Below are 17,873 nucleotides of genomic sequence, written 5' to 3' on the forward strand. Positions count from 1 at the left end.
CTAAGGCAAGAAGGGGCAAGCCTCGAAAGGCACGTTTGAGGCCCGTGGTTTCATAGTGAGTGTATTTGAACATAAACGGCCGGAAATGGTTACCGGCTCCCCTAGGCTTGGCTTGTGGGGACCCCAACTGCCTGTGGCTGCCCCTCCCAAGTTCCTCCCCGCAGGAGGTGGGGGGGCTCTCACGCGGGTCTCCAGTCTCCAAGCTGCGCCGAACCCACGCCAGCTTGCAGCTGCCCCTTCCCATCTGGTCCCGCGGGGAGCCAGGCTTCCGGGGCCCGACCCTCCGGGGTGAACCCGAGCCCCCCGCCCCCATCCCCAGACATAGAGGCCCCGTGTTCAGGTCGCCGCGTTTTCTTTCCTACCTCCCACAGGCCCCTGTCCTCGAAATGTTCCTAGCCCCTCCTCCAGGCTGTCCCTAGGACCCGCTGCCCCTACCCCCCCGCCCCCCCCGCCTCATCTCTACCAGGTTATGCCCCTCGCGGCCCGCAGGAAGACGCTCGGGCCCGGGTCCGGTTAGCCCCGTGGGAACCGCTTGTCTCGAAAACAGGAACCAGGGCCGGGGGGCTGGGCGGGGCGCCCCTTCCCCACCGCAGTCCGCTTCCTGCCCCTCCCGGCTTCCTCTGCCCAATACCAGGCAGGGCGGGGGGCAGAGGGGAGTCTGGGTGGAGGGGGAGAGGGCTCTCGGTTTAGTTGCCTCCCTCCACGTCCCGCGAGGCCTGACCTCCGCTCGCCCACCCTCTGCGCCGCGGGTGGCGCAGCCCCAGCCCGCGGCCCCGGCTCCCCGGGCGGCGCGGCAGGGGACGGGTTAAACTGCGCAGGGACCGCCGCGTGCGGGGCGAGGGGGAGCCCCGGGTGGGGGAGGCGCGGCCGGCTGTGCGGAGCCCCGCGCAGGGGCGGGGAGGGAGGGGAGAGGAGGGGAGGGGAGGGGAGCGGAGGGGAGGGGAGGGGAGGGGGCGGCCGCGGCGCGGGGGCGGGGCGGCGGGAAGCGGGGCGGCGGCGCCGAGAGCGGGAGGGAGCCGCAGCCGCAGCAAGGCCGGCGGGCGGGAGCGCACAGAGGTGGCGCGGCCCGGCCGGGTGCGGGATCCGTGCCGCGGGTCCCAAGAGTGAGTGAGCGAGAGCGGGCGGGGCGCCGGGCAGAAGAGGGCCCGGCCCCCACGGGCGCCCCCCTCCCCCAGGGCAGCGCAGGCGGGCTGGGGGCGGCGGGAAGGTTGGTGGGTGCGGAGTCTGCGGCCGGGGTCCGGGAGGGAGGGGAGAGCCGGAGCGCCCTGGACAACCCGCGGGAGGGGGCGGCAGCCGCGGGGCATCCCGCTCTCCCCAGCCACGTTTCAGCGGGACCTTCTTCCACGGACCCCCCCATTTGACAGATGAGAAAATTGAGGCTCCGAGAGGCCAAGTGACTCTCAAGGTCACACAGCGAGGCAGCGGCAGAGCTAGACGGGGGTTGGCTCTGGGTGGTTCCTAGGAAAAGTCCGCCAGAGAACTCAGTAGGGGGGTCCACCTCCAGCCCAGGGGAGTTTGTGTAGGGGCGGGGTACCTTTTTGTGGGGCCAGGCTCTGGCAGCGTCGGAGGATGAGGGGTGTCAGGGCGTTGCGGCTGCAGAGCTCGTCCTGGACTGCGGATGAAGGGGGGGGCAGCGGAATGGGCGTGTGTGCGCACCCATGGGGGGGTGTGCATGTGTGGGAGTGTACATACGTGTAGGTGCACTGTCTTGTGTGCGCGCACGTGTGCGATTCCAGCGCCTCTATGGGTGCGGAACTACAGGCTGGCTCGAGTGGGCTGCACGTCCGGGACCTGGTCCCATCAACGGGTTTGCATTTTGGGCTGGAAGGCTGGGTATGTGTGCCCCAGGGTTCCTTCCTGCAGGTGTGCGGGGGGTGAGTGCCATTGTACGTATCTGACGGAGGACGGAGGCAAGTGCCTGAGGCTCGCGTGTGTGAATGTGTGGGGTGGTGTCTTACACCCTAATGCGGGCCCCTGGCCTCGGGTATAGAATGAGTGTGTGTCCCTAGCGTGGGTGCGTAAGACCCTGCGGGTGACTAGAGTTGCCTGCATTCTCCACCCCTCATGGCGCTAGCGCCCCCTTCTGGGCACCCTACTCCGTGTGCTCCGAAGGTGGCCGGCCCCGGTGCGCTCACAGCTCGGCTGTGCCGCAAGGAGCCTGGGTCAGGAACTCCGGCTGGGGAGGGAGATGGTCTGAAGGGCTGAGCCAGGACCCCCGGGGCCTTCACTGAGGAGGTGGCTCGGGAGCGCGCGGTTCCCAGGCTCAGGCTTCCAGCTGACGCGTCTCGGCCGCAGCGGGCTCCCCCCACCCCCCACCCCCCACCCCCCGCCCCGCCCCAGGAATGTTCTGCGCTTCAGCTCGCCTCCCCAAGGGCAGGCCCCTGGGGGCTGCCGCAGCCCCGCCTCTCCTCCCCGGGAGCCCGGGAGGGGGCGATGCGGGCAGGACGCCTGGGTTCCTCCCTCCCTCCCATCCCAGGGAGAAATTCCTCCGAGGTCCCCTCAGGCTCTGGGTTCCCAAAATAACCCTGCGGGGGAAGGGAGGCAGTGGAGGGCGGGAAGCGGGAGGGGCGCGGAGCCGAGCGCGGGGTGCTGCAGGTGCCTCGGGGGAGAGGACGCGAGGAGAACAGGGCCTACGGGGGCTGGGGCACAAACCGGTCCCCGGAGTCCGGCTCGCCCAGATCCCCGGGGAGCCCCTCCGCCTTCCCGCGCCTCCGAGGGAGAGCCGGAAGCCTCTCGGCGGGTCGGTTTCCCAACTGGTGGGTTGCACCATCCCGGGCCGGACCGTTTAACCCCGGGAGTGGCCGCGGCGGCCGACTCCGCCCCTGCCCAGCAGGGGGCGTGCCCGCCCCGCCCGGGGCCCGCCCGCCCGGGGCCTCGCCCCCAGCCCCGCGCCGGCCCCTCCGCAGACTCCCTCTTTGCCTCTCCCGGGACAGGGTCCGGCCCGAGCCCCGCGGGAGGCCCAGAGTGCAGCGTGACCTCGCCCACCCGCGCCGGCCGCCATGGCGGGCGCTCTGGACCTGGACAAGGGCTGCACCGTGGAGGAGCTGCTCCGCGGCTGCATCGAAGCCTTCGGTGAGTGGCACGGGAGGGCACCCTCAGCCTGAGCCCAGCCCGAGCCTGGGGCGGGGCCCCTGCCTCCCACGACAGACCCTCGGCCTAGACCCACGCAGTTCCGCACCCTGCCACCTTTTTAACGAAAGCCTGCTCTTCATCACAGGGTGGAGAGGGATCCACGCGCTTCAGACAGATAAAATGTTTCCCTTCCCTAGTGTGCTGGCGTTGAAGGAAGGGAGGGGTCCCCAGACTCTGGCACGCGAAGAGCATTATCTGTCTTCCCGGAGGATCCGGAGGAACTCTCTATCTCTGGCCTGGGAGCTGTTTCCGGCTGATGGGGGGCGGCTTCTCTGGTGAAGGGGTGCCCCTTCCCCCAAGCACTCAGGAAATGACCTCTGGATTCCTGACCCCAGGGAACCCAGACTTCTTCCGCCCCAGCTGGTTCCCCTCGGGACGATGGGCCGGATCGGATGCTCCCCCTCTCCGGTTCTTCTTCGGATCCTGCCTCATCCCTCTCCCTCCTCCCTACCTTTTCTCTCTAATCTGCCTCTTGGTTTCAGAGTCCTGGGAAAGCAGGTGATGGGCGGGGGGCCAGAGATCCAGCGGGCTCTGGGGTAGGCTTGAGGGACCCCAGCTACGGGCCGAAGGGCCAACTCGCTTCTCTCTGACCCCTCGGAGTTAGATGACTCCGGGAAGGTGCGGGACCCGCAGCTGGTGCGCATGTTTCTCATGATGCACCCTTGGTACATCCCTTCCTCTCAGCTGGCGGCAAAGCTGCTCCACATATATCCTTCCCGGGCCTCACCACGGCCCTGCAGTCCCAGTCCATGAGGGAGCGTGGCTGCCCAGCCCAGGCCAAGATTGGGCTTCGCTCCTAGAGCGTGGGCCGCTCCTGCGTCCTAGAGTTCAGGGCAGCCTCTCTAGGCGGCCTAGGCTCCACCCCTCTCCTCCTCCCGACTCAGGCCTCGCCCCTTCCCGCCCCCTCCCCACCTGGGCTTTGCTCTTCTGCTCCCTACAGTAGAAGACCTGTCCCTACTCCCAGCCCAGGTCCCTCCTCCGGCCTCTCTCTCAGAACCCAGGCCATGCTTTCAGCCACCCCCAGAACCTAGCGCCCTCCTCAAGTTCACCCCACATCCCCGCCTTCAGCCCCTTTCCGACAGGCCCGTCCCAGATCCCACCCCCAGCATTTCTCCTAGGTCGGGGCTCAGTCCTCAGCCTCCCTCCAGAATTCTAGACCCTTTCCCTGCTTCCCTTTCTAGAATTAGTCTCCATTCTTTTTTTTTTTTCTTCTAAATTTTATTTATTTATTCATGAGAGACACAGAGAGGGAGGCAGAGACATAGGCAGAGGGAGAAGCAGGCTCCATGCAGGGAGCCTGACACCCGACTGGATCCCAGGACCCCAAGATCACGGGCGGAAGGCAGGTGCTCAACCACTGAGCCACCCAGGCATCCCAGTCTCCATTCTGTATTTCCTTAACTCTCCTTCACCTATCAACAATCCCGGAAGGATAACTCCAATTCGCTGCAGGTGAAAACGTGCCACCTGGTCAGGTGAGTCTTCCTTTTGGGGCTCTGTCTCCTCCTCTTGCTCCCTTTGCTCAGGCTTCAGACTGGCCTGAAGGAGAGGAAAGGGACTGTTCTGGGAGTTGCTCATGTAGGTTTGAGCCCCGGCTCTGTCCATGGTGGGCCTGCTGCTGCAGGGCGTGCCTTCCTGGTCTGGGCCTGGGTATTCTAATCTGCCCAGTGGGTGTGGGGAAGGAATGAGACAGCAAGTGGGGGGACCACAGTTTGGGGCTCTTTCCCCCTCCCTGGGGAGCTCCAGCCCCTCGGGGATGGTGGGGGAAGGGCTGCCTTGGGTGATAATGAGTTTCCAGCAGGTACTGGATCTCAGCATTCCCAGCAGAGTTTGACTTGAACCCTGAGCTCGCTGAGCAGATCAAGGAGCTGAAGGCTCTGCTAGACCAAGAAGGGAACCGGCGCCACAGCAGCCTCATTGACATCGAGAGCGTGTGCGTGGGGGCAAGCTTGAGAGCTGGGGAGGGCACTTGGCATCCCACACCATCTGTGCTTAATAAATGTTTATTGAGTTGAATGCGTGAGGGTCATGTCACTGTCTTGCTTAAAAACCTCTGGCTCCCTGTCACCTTCACAATGTCTAGGCTGAGGATTAAGGCCTCTGATGGTCTCTGGCCAGTTTTCCTGTCTCATCTTCTACAGCCCCCTCCCATCCCATGCACTTCATCCCGCAGCTACACCACTGGTCTGCTCACCGATCTCCAGTCTTGCATCCCTTCCCACCATGGTGCTCTGCTCAGCTCGGTCCCCTTGCCTGCCTCTCTGTGTTGTAAAGACTCTGCTCAAGTATGGAGTGTCTGTGGGCTCACAGGTCTTCCAGGGCAGAATTTGTCATTCCCTCCTGTGTCCCACCCATGGCACTTGGTGCAGACGCCATCAAAAGACCTGTATCCGTGCCATGCTGTTTTGTGATTGTTTCTGTGTCTGTCTTCCCCAGTAGACTGTGAGCTCCTCAAGGGCAGGAAATGTGTCTTGCTCATCTCTCTACCCCCAGCACCTAGCACAGTGCTGAGTGCCTGAGCAGGGGGAGATAGCGGGAGTTGCTGGGGGAGATAGTGGGAGTTGCTGGGGATGGGTGCATCGGTGTCTGGCACGGTGCCTCAGACTGTGTGGGTCCTCAGTCAGCTTGCGTGGTGTGTCTGCGTGAGTGTGGGGGTCCTAAGGGATGGGGTATCTCCAGCAAAGGGCTCATTGCCCTTGCCTCACTTCCCAGCCCCACCTACAAGTGGAAGCGGCAGGTGACCCAGCGGAACCCTGTAGCACAGAAAAAACGAAAGATGTCCCTATTGTTCGACCACCTGGAACCCTTGGAACTAGCAGAGCATCTCACCTACTTAGAGTATCGCTCCTTCTGCAAGATCCTGGTGCGGCCCAAGGGCCTTTGGTCCAGGGTGGAGTTTGGGCTGGGGGGGTATTGGCCCTAGGAGGAACAGGGTTAGGGTATGGGGTGGGTTGGGGGTTTCAGGGTAACCAATGAAGGGCAGCTGGAGGGTGAGGAGTGGCCATCTGTGGGGGGAGGGGCCTGCAGGGGCTGAGGCCTCTCCTGCCCCCAGTTTCAGGACTATCACAGTTTTGTGACTCATGGCTGCACCGTGGACAACCCCGTCCTGGAGAGATTCATCTCCCTCTTCAACAGTGTCTCACAGTGGGTGCAGCTTATGATTCTCAGCAAGCCCACTGCCCCTCAGCGTGCCCTGGTCATCACGCACTTTGTCCACGTGGCAGAGGTGCTTTCCCCTCCCTCTTCCCCAAGCACCCTGGTGGGGGAGGGGGTTGTGGGGCAGTAGGGTGAGGCCCTCCTTTCCACTCACCCACTGCCTCCTCTCCGGAAAAGCCGGGCCAAATCCTGGGCCTGTTCAATGACTCACTGCCTTCCCCCTCCTCATTTGCACCCCCACAGAAGCTGCTTCACTTGCAGAACTTCAACACTCTGATGGCCGTGGTCGGAGGCCTGAGCCACAGCTCCATCTCCCGCCTCAAGGAGACTCACAGTCATGTTAGCTCTGAGACCATTAAGGTGCCTGGGATAGTGGGGCTCATGGTGTGGTGGTGGTCAGGGGAAGAACCTCATCAAGCCCTGGGCCCAGTTTCCCAGGTCTGGCCTCCCTGAGAACTCCTGGTAGTGTTGGGGGCTGTGCACTCCTGCCCCCATTTGACAGATATGGAAACTGAGGCTCAGAGGGGTTCAGTACTTTTCACAGGTTACACAGTGAGAGTGGCAGAGTAGGGGCTCACAGGGCTGCCTGACCCCAAAGTTTGTGCTTTTCTCCTCCTTTTACTCATTTTTTTTAACATATTGGGTGATGTATGTATAGAGATGTATATAAAGCATATGTAGAGATTAAAGAAAAGTTATAAAGAAAACGCTTGTGTAACTACCACCCAGGTCTGAGAAATAGAACATTGCCAGCCCCCGAAGCTCCCAGCACCTTAGAACATAACTCCCTCCCCATCAGAGGTAACCAATGCTATGACTTTCGTAATGATGACGGCCTTGCTCTTCTTTATAGCTTTACCACTTACGTATGAATCTCAAAGCAATATGGGATTTTTGTCGCCTGTTTTTGGATCTTCTATGAATGGAACTCTGTTGTATGTTATTTTATGTCTTGCTTCTTTCAGTTTTACGTTCTGTTACTTAGAGCAGTTGTTCATTCAGTTCTGTTGCCGTATAATATTTTATTCTAAGTCTACCGCAATGGATATAGCTACTCTACCATTGAACATCTGGAGGTCTTCCCAGTTTGGGCTGTTACAATCGACACAGCTAGAAACGTTCTTCTGGATCTTTGTCGTGTGCTGCTTGCCTTCCTGAGCCTCAGTTTCTTTTCCTGTTAAATGTTGATGATATTCCATGCCCCAGCCTGGTGTAGAGGTGTGGTCCTTGGCAGTGGGTGTTCCCTTGAGCTCATGACCCCTGAACTCTGACCCCTGGGGCTAAGGGAGACAGTACAGTGCTGGGGGACAGTGAGGGAAGATTTTCAACCTTTCACCCATCCCTGACTCTGACTCCTCATCCTCTCCTATGTTTCCAGGGCTGCGGGGGAAGGGCAGTTGAGCCAGTGATGTGTGTATGTGTGTGTGACCCTCTGCCTTTTGCCTCCCCTCCCCAGCTCTGGGAAGGTCTGACAGAACTAGTGACGGCCACGAGCAACTATGGCAACTACCGGCGCCGGCTGGCAGCCTGTGTGGGTTTCCGCTTTCCTATCCTGGGTGTACACCTCAAGGACCTGGTGGCTCTGCAGCTGGCACTGCCTGACTGGCTGGACCCTGCCCGGACCCGACTTAATGGGGCCAAGATGAAGCAGCTCTTCAGCATCCTGGAGGAGCTGGCCATGGTGACCAGCCTTCGGCCACCAGTGCAGGCCAACCCTGATCTGCTGAGCCTACTCACGGTGAGGGGTTGGGAGCAGGGATGCTGGGGGGCCGGGCAGCAGGGCGGACAACCATATACCTGGTTTTAGATTTATGCAAGGCTGTGGATTTGGTCTTGAGTTCTAGGTTCTGATCAAGGAACTGAGATCCAGCCTGGGCTCCAGGGTTTGGAGTGGACTCTGAGATGAGTTCCAGGCTCCAAATGGGGCTATGGACTAAGGTCTGATTTTGAGGCTGGTATGTGGGCTTTTTGTGCTGAGCTTGAAGCTGGGCCTGGGTCCTGGGTTGAGTTCCTGGGAATGGGTTATATTGAAGGCTTAGGGTCCAGCTCTGGGTTCTGGATGCAGGGTGGTTTCTAAATATGGTCTTTTTTTTTTTTTTTTAAGATTTTATTTATTTATTCATGAGGATGCAGAGATATAGGCAGAGGGAGAAGCAGGCTTCCTGCAGGGAGCCTGATGTGAGACTCTATCCCAGGACCCTGGGATCACGATCTGAGCCAAAGGCAGATGCTCAACCACTGAGCCACCCAGGCATCCCTCTAAACATGGTCTTGAGCTCTTAGAAAAGACCTGGGATTGGTCTTGGACTTGGTTTTGGGGTCTATGATGAGAGTAGGTTCTAGTCGATCTGGACTAGGTTCTAGACATAGAGCAGGGGCTTGAGTTTTGGGTCTAGTGTGAATTCTTAGTTGTTTCCAGGCTCTGGGCTGGGATCGGGATTGAAATCTGAGTGGGATTCTGGATGCTGGGTTGGGTTCTAGGTTGGGGCTTAATCTCAGAGCTCTTGGCTATGTTCTGACCTAGATTCTTGGCTGGATTCTTGGCAATCCAGCCAAGAATTGTGCTCCAGGTTTGGGCCAAGGTGTGGGTGCTGGTTCTTGTGCTAGGCTGGTGTGTGGTTGCTGGCTCAATCTCTTGACACTGAGATCATGACTGGAGGCGAAATCCAGGCTGCACACTTAACTGATGGAGCCACTCAGGCGCCCTTCTAGGGTGTTTTCTAAGCTGGCCTTTGTCCTGAGTCTAGCATCTGGACTGGGTTCCAGGCTGAGTTGTGACCTCTAGGTGGACCTATGACCCTGGGCTCTGGACAGTGGGCTCCTGAGGACAGCAGGGGCAGTGGGTGTGATCAGACCTGTGTGTCCCAGGTATCTCTGGATCAGTATCAGACAGAGGATGAACTCTACCAGCTGTCCCTGCAGCGGGAGCCACGCTCCAAGTCCTCGGTGAGATAGGGAATCCCTGCTTCCTAACTCTGCCTAATGTCTTCCTCCCCTACTTCTGCCCTTCCTGAAAATCCCAGGACGGGAGGGTAAGCAGAGCTCTCAGAGGCTACCTCACCTCTCTAGCTTGTTGGGCAGGCAGGCTCCCTTCTCCCCATGGCCTCCCCGCTCCTCTCCCCTGGGCTCTGGCCTCCCTCCCTCTGACTCTCACTCAGTCTTGATCATCCCTGTAGCCAACCAGCCCCACAAGCTGCACCCCACCTCCCCGGCCCCCAGTTCTGGATGAGTGGACCTCAGCTGCCAAACCCAAGCTGGACCAGGCACTCCTGGTGGAACACATCGAGAAGATGGTGGAGGTAAGACTGTGGTAGCCAGCTTTGGCCCCTGAGCAGTTGGGAGACAGGTCGGTAGTGGTCAGTGAAGAGTGGTTTTGCCAGGCCACTACCCCCGGATTGATACCAGTGCCATGTTCAAAGGCCAGCGCTCCCTCCCAGAAGGCAAGGGGCATAGCCAGTGGGTGGGGTTGGGGGTAGGGGCGTGAAAGAGGGAGATAAAGTGGGAGATGGAGAGCCACTCACGTCTGAGACACCCTTCCTGACATGGACTGAGAACGTGGGCAGGACGTGGCTGTGCCTGTTTTATTTTGCCTCGTGTGTCCCTCTGTGTGCTCCAGTCTGTGTTCCGGAACTTTGACGTCGATGGGGATGGCCACATCTCACAGGAAGAGTTCCAGATCATCCGTGGGAACTTCCCTTACCTCAGCGCCTTTGGGGACCTCGACCAGAACCAGTGAGGAGAGCTGGGGGCTGGGGGAGCGGGAAGGCAGGCTCACTTCCCCTCCGTGTCAGCTTCCTCCTGTGCAAGATGAGGCCACTAAACCAGATGATCTCGGCAGAGGAAGCTACCAATGTGGGGAGGGGCTCTCATCTCAGGGGAGAGGCTGCCGGCTGTGGAGGCACAGGTTACCCCACTTGTTCAGATGGGGGGGTTCCACCTGAAGCTTGCAAAGACTGGCCTGGGGACAGAAGTGCTGCTTTACTTGTGGAGCTCATAGCTGGCAAAAAGTGTGGGCAAGTTCAATTCCTGGGTAGCCTGTTTTAATGAATAGAAAAGAAAGGCCTGTAATTAGCAGCACCCACGTACTTATCAACAATTCACATATTGACAATTTGGACAAACAGCTGGTTCTCTGAAGTAGGTTGGACATGTCCCCCACAACCATGTTTCATATCCTTGTTTTGCTGAACTCTAGTCAAAATTTTTAGTCCGACTCGGGTCGAGTTATATTTTAATGTTACTCATATTTCAAAAATCTGTTGTTTTTTTTTCATATTGCAAAACTCCGTGGTGAAAAAGAAATCCAGGTAGTAAAATAGATTTATAGTGAACAAAGCCCATGAATGAAGTAAGAAGTGAAAGTTCCCTTTTTCCTCTCTGATCTTTCCTATCAGGAGAGGTTATATTATCTTTAGCAACATGTTAGCAGTGTTACTGGCTTGGCAACACTGTATCCTTCCAGTCTTTTTCTTTTCTCCAAGCTTGTACAAGTTGATTTTGTTTGTCTGGGTCTGTTCCGTGGACAAACAGGAGTATCCTATACATCTGGCTCTGCCCATGGTGCTGGTTGTAGTTGCTTTGTTTCTGCTTCTAAGAACTGAGACCGAGTTCTAGGTTAGGTCCCTGGGTTGGTGGGTGGATTTTTTTCCCAGGTCCCATTTTCAGTAAGGGGTCAGCCCTTGGAGACCTTGGATATAGCTTCACGCAGGGGTTTCAGCCTTAACTCTCCACCTTCTGCATGCCCCAAGCCTCGTGCCCAGCTCATCTGGGTATCAAAACGCAGCACCTGGCTCACTGTGGGGTGGGGGGATCAGCACCCCCCCTCCAAGGGCAGCCTCAGCATCTGCTCCTCACTCCCTGTCTCAGCTTGAAGCTTGCTCTTTGTTTCTGTAACCCGGGGATTACCATTTCTTTCTCGAAAACTCACCTGTGCATTTAAAGCAAATCTGGATGTATTTTAACTAGGATCTATGTATTTGTAGCAGTAGGGTTTTCAGGTTTTTGTGTCATTGTTGTTTTTTAATCACTGTCTCGGTAGAACTGCACATCTTGTTTTTTTTGCTTTTGTTTTTGTTTCCCACTTAACCCTTTACCATGGACAGCTTTCCATGCTGCTTCATGCAGAACGACCTCATTCTTTAGAATGGTTGCAGTGGATCCCACTATGTAGCTGGGCCTTCATTTGCCTCACTATTCTCCTGCTGATGGACATGTAGACTGTTCCCAGTTTTTCGCTATTAATATACGCCATGCTGCTGTGAACATCTTTGTACCAATGCACTCAGGCCACTATTTCTGTAGGAGAAATTCCTAGAAGTGGGATAATTGGATCAAAAGATATGCACATTCTAAATTAGGAGAGAGACTGCCAAAGTGACCTCAGGCAAGGTTGTGCTGGCTTGCACCCCCATCAGCAGTGAACAAGTGCCCATTTCCCAACTTCCTTGCCAACAGTGGACGGTATAATAAGCTTTACAATTTTGTCAGTCTAATTGGCAAATGGTGTCTTGGTTAAATTTGAATCTCTTCAATACTAGTGGGGGTAGGATATCTTTTCATATGTTTATTGGCCTCTTATATTTCTTCTGTGGACTGCCTGTTCATATTCTTTGTCCATTATTCCACTGGATTTGTTGGTCTTTTTCTCATCGAATTTCAGAATCTCTGTTAATGGATATTAACCCTTTGCTGTTGAACGTGTTCGCAAATATTTTCTCCCAGTCTGTCATTTATGTTGTCTTTTGCCATATAAAATTTTTTAAAAATGTCGTGTGCTCAGTATGTCAGTCTTTTCCTTTATGGCTTCTCCAATGTGTGTTATGTGTAGAAAGACCCTCATCTCCTGGAAATTACAAAGATATTCTCTTACACCTTTTCAGATACTTTGATAATTTTATCTTTTTTACATTAGCGTTCTCAGTTCAGTGAGGAATCTAGGGTGATATTTTTTTGTAAATGGCCAGTGGGCCCCCAATGCCCTATTGAACTGAAGGATCACCGGGATCACATCATGGACCCCCACATATAGTGGGCAGGAACTTCCAACAATGACCAGCCCTGACAGAAACAGTTCCTGGTGGCCCAGGACCTGTTAATGACACAGACACTATTGTAAATGCTTCATATATGCTGCCTCACTTAATCCTCGCAAAAACTCCCTGAGGCACAGGGATGATCACAATCCGCATTTGTAGAAGAAGAAACTGAGGCACAGGGAGATTAACTATCCCAAAGGTCACACAGCCAGGAAGCAGCAGACCAGAACTTGAACTGTGGTCTGTATCCAGAGCATGTGGTCACTCTTTCCCTAAAATGTGTTGATGGGTGAGAAAAGGGTTCTGTGGGAAGCCCTGGATTATGTGGGGAACCCTGAGCGCAGGTGTCTTTCTGGCTTTCACTCACATGACAGTGAGACCCAGGCGGCTTTTTCGAATCTTGCCTGGTCCTGGAGCTCATCAGAAATCTCTTAATTCTCAGGGCTCCCAACTGGTGTTCCAAAGAGCTCACTTTGGAAAACAAAGTGGGAAAGTGCACAGCCCTTTTAGTTAGTATCCACGCCAAGTGTGTAAAGTGGGCAGGACAGGAATTACGATTGCCATTTTTGTGGTGAGGAAACCCGGGGAGAGTGACTTACCCAAGACCTCACAAGTAGTATCGGCCCCCACTCACCCCCTCACTCCAAGCATCTGCCTGCCTTCGGCTAGCGTTCTCTCTCCTGCACCGGGAGTTCAAAATCAGGAGTGGGGTGAGGATCTTTTCTTTGGTAGGGAGGTTCCCAGTGGGATGGATTAGGCCGGTGGTGGGTGGTCCCCGGGGGAGGGCCCCCCCTGAGGCGCTCCCCTTCCCCCGACAGGGATGGCTGCATCAGCAGGGAGGAGATGGTCTCTTACTTCCTGCGCTCCAGCTCGGTGCTGGGCGGCCGCATGGGCTTCGTGCACAACTTCCACGAGAGCAGCTCCCTGCGCCCGGTTGCCTGCCGCCACTGCAAGGCCCTGGTGAGCCCCCGCCCCAGCCACGCCCCTCGGCCCCGGCCCCCGGCCCCGCCCGCCCCTGGCCCCGCCCCGGCCCCGCCCCTGCCGAGCCTGCTTAGCTGGGGCCGACCTCCCTAATTCCGCCTGCGTCTCCTCTCGGGGTGCTGCGCCTACTAGCCAGCTCCGGGGGGCCCGAAAGCACCAGGGTCAGTGCCAGCCCCTGCCCTTGAGAAGGAAGACGTAGAGTCATTAGCCCTAAAGACCTCTTCCCCAGCACGGCCCTCTCCTCTATTTCAGATCCTGGGCATCTACAAGCAGGGCCTCAAATGCCGAGGTGAGCAGGGCTGGTGGGCTGAATTTGGGGGGAAGAGTTACTCTCTGGGTAGGGACCCTTTTTGTGTGTGTGGGGAGCAATTGCGGAGCAGCGAAGTACCTTGCAGCCAGAGAGGCACGATAATTGTATTGAAGTGGGGGGTAGCCTTCAGTGGCCTTTTATTTTGGTGAGCCAGCGGCCCAGGAACAGAACTCTGGAGAGGGCTTGGCCCTGCGGGCAGGATGAAGAGAGCACTGTGGAAAGAGATTCTCATTTTGGTGGGGGGGGGGGAGGGCTGCTCAGGAGCAGAAGATACTGGGGAGAGGGGCCTGCTAGAGAACCAGGTGGAGGGTGTTCTGACCAACGCCTGGCCGGCCTCCCCATCTGCCTCCCCCAGCCTGCGGTGTGAACTGCCACAAACAGTGTAAAGACCGTCTGTCGGTTGAATGCCGGCGCCGGGCACAGAGTGTGAGTCTGGAGGGGTCTGCACCCTCACCCTCACCCACCCATCACCGGGCCTTCAGCTTCTCCCTGCCCCGCCCAGGTAGGCGAGGCTCCCGGCCTCCAGGTAAGAGGTGATCTCATTGTGTATTGGCCTGTGAGGGGAGGGAGGCAGGGCCATCCTGGCAAAGTATTACCTTATCCAGGAGGGAAACCATTCCAGAGTTTGTAATTCTATTATTTTGGTGGGGACGGTACAAAAAGGTTGAACAGGTAAGGGGGCCAGAGGGTGGCTCAGGAACCCTTGTTCTTCTGAAGCTGAGAGAGGCTAATACAGAAAGAAGAGTAAAAATGAAAGGCTTCAAGAGTCCAATCACAGGAGCACCTGGCTGGCTCAGTCACTAGAGCCCGTGACTCTTGATCTCAGCATAACAAGTTCAAGCCTGATGTTGGGCATAAAGCTTACTTAAAAAAAAAAAAAAAAAAAAAAAAGAAGATTCCAGTCACACTCTTACTTTGTGAAGGGGATTGACATTAGATTGAAGAGGGAATCATGTCAGCCATTTGCTTGCATTTCCCTTTTTGGCTGCTCTGGACACCATTCTGAGAAAAGTCCCTTGCCCTGAAATCTTTGGTGGCTCTCTTGGGGTCTCTGGTGGTTTTAGGTCAGTTTGCTGAATGATAATTCCCCCAATGATTATTTTGCTGAGAACAGTCTGAGGAACCACATTAAACTGGGGTCTAAGGCAGTTGACCACAACTGTTTGGGTTGGCATAAGTCCTCAAAAATAGAAAAGATGAAACCATTTGCATCGAGCCTTCCAGAAGTGCTGGGGTCTAAGACATGAAACACACAAAACTAACACTTTAAGCAAACTGCACTGACAAATCGGTGGTGGTGAAAAAAGCTGTAGCAGAATGAAAACTTGGAAAAAGAGCCTCAAAAATGGGGCCAGTTGGTCATTCAGTGAATTGATTTTTGGTGGATGGGTCTGCTTAGGGATGGGGTGGGGTGCCTCCTGTGAGTGAGGGAAGGGCTGCTGAAGGCACAGGGACCCTGGAGTGACCTCCACCCCCACCTGCTTCCCTGCAGAGATCCGAGAAGAGGAGGTGCAAGCAGTGGAGGACGGTGTATTCGACATCCACTTGTAATGGATGGTGAGTCCTCCCTCCACAGCCTGTGCCACTGAGGGCTGGCGGTATGGGGGAGGAGGCAGTGGGAGGATCAGGGAGACAGGCCCTCTGTCCAAATGGCCCAGGCCAGGTGGACTCCTACTTTTTGGGGGAGGATCTTCCTTACAACCTTTGGTTGTTGTTTTTTCCTTCTCAGTTGTGACTGGATCAAGCACTCCTATCTGCCTTGGAGAAAAGACTTGGACCAGAGCAGGAAGCCTGGGGTGCTGGGGCAGCAGGCTGGGGCTGGGGGGTGGGGTGTGAGGGTGGCATGCAGCTGGAGGTTGGGCCAGGGCTGGCGTCCCTAAGGTTGTACAGACTCTTGTGAATATTTGTATTTTCCAGATGGAATAAAAAGGCCCGTGTAATTAACCTAGACTGGCAGATCCTAGAATCTTCATGGGGGGGAGGCAGGGTGGGGGCGGGGAACTGCGATCATAGGGACTAGAGTGTTGGAGTCTAGAACTTTGTAGTCAGAGAATCTTGGGAGATCAGGAATCTCATGTATTGGGACTAGAATTGGGGGGTAGAACTTTAGAAGCAAAAAACCTTGGAACATAACAATTTGGGGAACTGGTGGTCGTGTATAACCACAGCCTTCAGCCTATAGCTGAAATTCCTTTACTTGACAGGTGACCTCTCAGCCCCTGCTTGAATACTTCCAGCAATGGGGACCTCACTGCAGAGAACCATGGGGGAGAGAGGGCAGCCCAGAGTGCCTGCGGGTAGGGGAGAGATGGGGGCGGGGCCTCAGGCAGCCCAGGCCCCAGGAGCCCCTGCTGGGCTTGCAGGCCTTAGGGTGGGGGCTGCACTCCTTAGGCTTGCAGCCTCCTGGCCTAGTGCTGCTGCCAGCCGGAAGGACGGTGACTTCCAGAGGAAATGCATATTGATCCTGCTCTCAGCCTCCTGTGGCTTCTCCCAACCCAGCTCTTCCCTCCTGAGTTTGCAGCACAGAGGTTTTGGGGGTCACCGCTACCTGAAGAAGTCAAAGACCACCTCCAAAGCTGGTGTGGGTGGAGAGGGTGGACTGAAGGTTTTCTAAGGATTCTGAAGCCAGGCCAGGCTCCAGCAGCAGCCCCCCGCAAGAGTGGGAGCTACCTCTTCAACCCCCCTAACCTGTCCTACAGCAGCTGTGGGTTATCCTGGGGGTGGAGGTTTGAGCACCCCAATTCCTACCTGCAAAGCAATGGCCTCAGCCCCTCCCTTGGGGTTCCCTGACTCCATGTCCACCTCTCCCCTTGAAACCCCACTCCTCCTGGGCCACTCCTCACTGAGGTCGCCTCCTCCCCCCTCTTGCAACTTCTCCACTGCAGCACCACCCTCCGTTAGGCCCCCAGCCCTGTCCCCCAGCAGATCCCTCACACTACCCTTCCTCGAGTCCACAGCCCCCTCCTGCCCTTCCCCCTCTGAAGGCTGTAATATCCGTTTCACGATTTGGGGGCTGAGTTGCTATAACAACAGACGGTGATTGTGTTGTGAAGAGCAGCTCCCTCCCAGTGCCGCCGCCTCCCGCGCTGCCTCCATCCCTGCAGCCTGGTCGGCTCCCCTCCCTGCAGCCCTCAGCCCCAGCCTGGCCTCTTCCCAGTGTGCATGTGTGTATGGATATGTGTGCCCAGGTCTGCCCTGCCCAGGGAGTGTAACATGTGACTGTCATCTTATGGTTGCATGTATGAATCTGGTGTATGAGCTTTTACATCGTGTGTGTGCACAGACACACACGCTGAATTTGCTGCATTTTCCTTTCACCTGTGTCCCCGCTGGACTGTGCCTGGGGGAAGGGCCACATTGGGTGGATACCTTTTGGGGAGATGTCTTGAGGTGGTGGGTCCCGATGATGGTGGGTACTCTGAACCTTGGACCTTAACGGGGGAGACATCCCTGTGGCTGGGGGGGAAGGGCAGAAAGTGCAGCAGCTGCCAGGTGACCTTTCCTGCCCTTGATGAGCAAAGGTGGCCCAGGGAGCTGAGGGTGGGGACAGAAGACAGATGCTCATTCTTACATCTGTCCCTGTCCCTTCCCTCTTCCTATCCTGTTTTCTACCCATCTACAAGGGTCTGACAGAGTCTCTGAGTCACTGCACCTGTCTGCTTGCCTATCTGTGCCCTGGTGCGTGGCTGGACCAGTCTGTGTGTGTGCGTGTGCGTGTGTGTGCATGTAGGCTGTAGGGAGAGGAGGAGTGGGGGGATGGGTGGGGCATGGGCTGTGGGGTCAGAGAGGTCATTTCACATCTCCAGGCCCTGACTCAGCAGTTCCCATTCTCTGGTTCCTCTAGTGGCCTTGGTGGGGCCAGCCTGAGGGTCTTTCCAAGGTCAGAGTGGGTCTCAAGTCTGGGACCTGCCTCGGGAGTCAGTCCCAGACCCCTAGGAGATGCCCTCGCAGTCTGGGTCCCCTCTTCCCCCATATAGTCAGAGAGGAACACCACTGGTGGGTGGGTATGTGTGCCCCTCTACTAGGTAACTGGCCACTGTGCAAGGTGCTTCATGGGGGGCAGAATGACCCTGTGCGCAAGTCCTCCATGCACACCTATGCCCTGGGCATGCATCTACCTCTGAGAGCCTAGGCACCTGTGTGCTCAAGTTTGTATGTGTCTCTGTGGTCTTGGACAAGCATGTGCTTCCTGTGGGTGTCTTGCCCCGGTGGGGCATTTCTGCAACTGTCCCTGGGTATCTCTTTGGGAATGCCTGTGT

At 56.8% G+C, this 17,873-nt stretch overlaps 1 protein-coding gene across 8 annotated transcripts; it reads left to right on the forward strand.

Moving 5' to 3' along the window:
- The first annotated feature begins 979 nt into the window (after window positions 1-979).
- RASGRP2 (RAS guanyl releasing protein 2) lies at window positions 980-15,562 on the forward strand. Of its 8 annotated transcripts, none has more exons than XM_025446365.3 (17): window positions 980-1,103; window positions 2,934-3,072; window positions 3,737-3,839; window positions 4,545-4,607; window positions 4,931-5,065; window positions 5,845-5,995; window positions 6,185-6,358; window positions 6,532-6,648; window positions 7,745-8,026; window positions 9,157-9,234; window positions 9,465-9,587; window positions 9,905-10,020; window positions 13,142-13,283; window positions 13,557-13,593; window positions 13,970-14,140; window positions 15,107-15,171; window positions 15,344-15,562. In XM_025446365.3, exons 2-16 carry the CDS (start codon window positions 3,000-3,002, stop codon window positions 15,163-15,165), a joined length of 1,824 nt encoding a protein of 607 aa, XP_025302150.1. In that variant the 5' UTR covers window positions 980-1,103; window positions 2,934-2,999; the 3' UTR covers window positions 15,166-15,171; window positions 15,344-15,562. The 8 variants fall into 8 exon arrangements, with proteins under 8 accessions (XP_025302150.1, XP_025302152.1, XP_035557596.1 ...); XM_025446367.3 differs by having other exon boundaries at window positions 4,934-5,065; XM_035701703.2 differs by lacking the exon at window positions 980-1,103 and adding an exon at window positions 1,218-1,833.
- Window positions 15,563-17,873: the final 2,311 nt, after the last annotated feature.

This window comes from Canis lupus, chromosome 18, assembly GCF_003254725.2.
Source record: "Canis lupus dingo isolate Sandy chromosome 18, ASM325472v2, whole genome shotgun sequence".
Classification (NCBI taxonomy): Eukaryota; Metazoa; Chordata; class Mammalia; order Carnivora; family Canidae; genus Canis; species Canis lupus.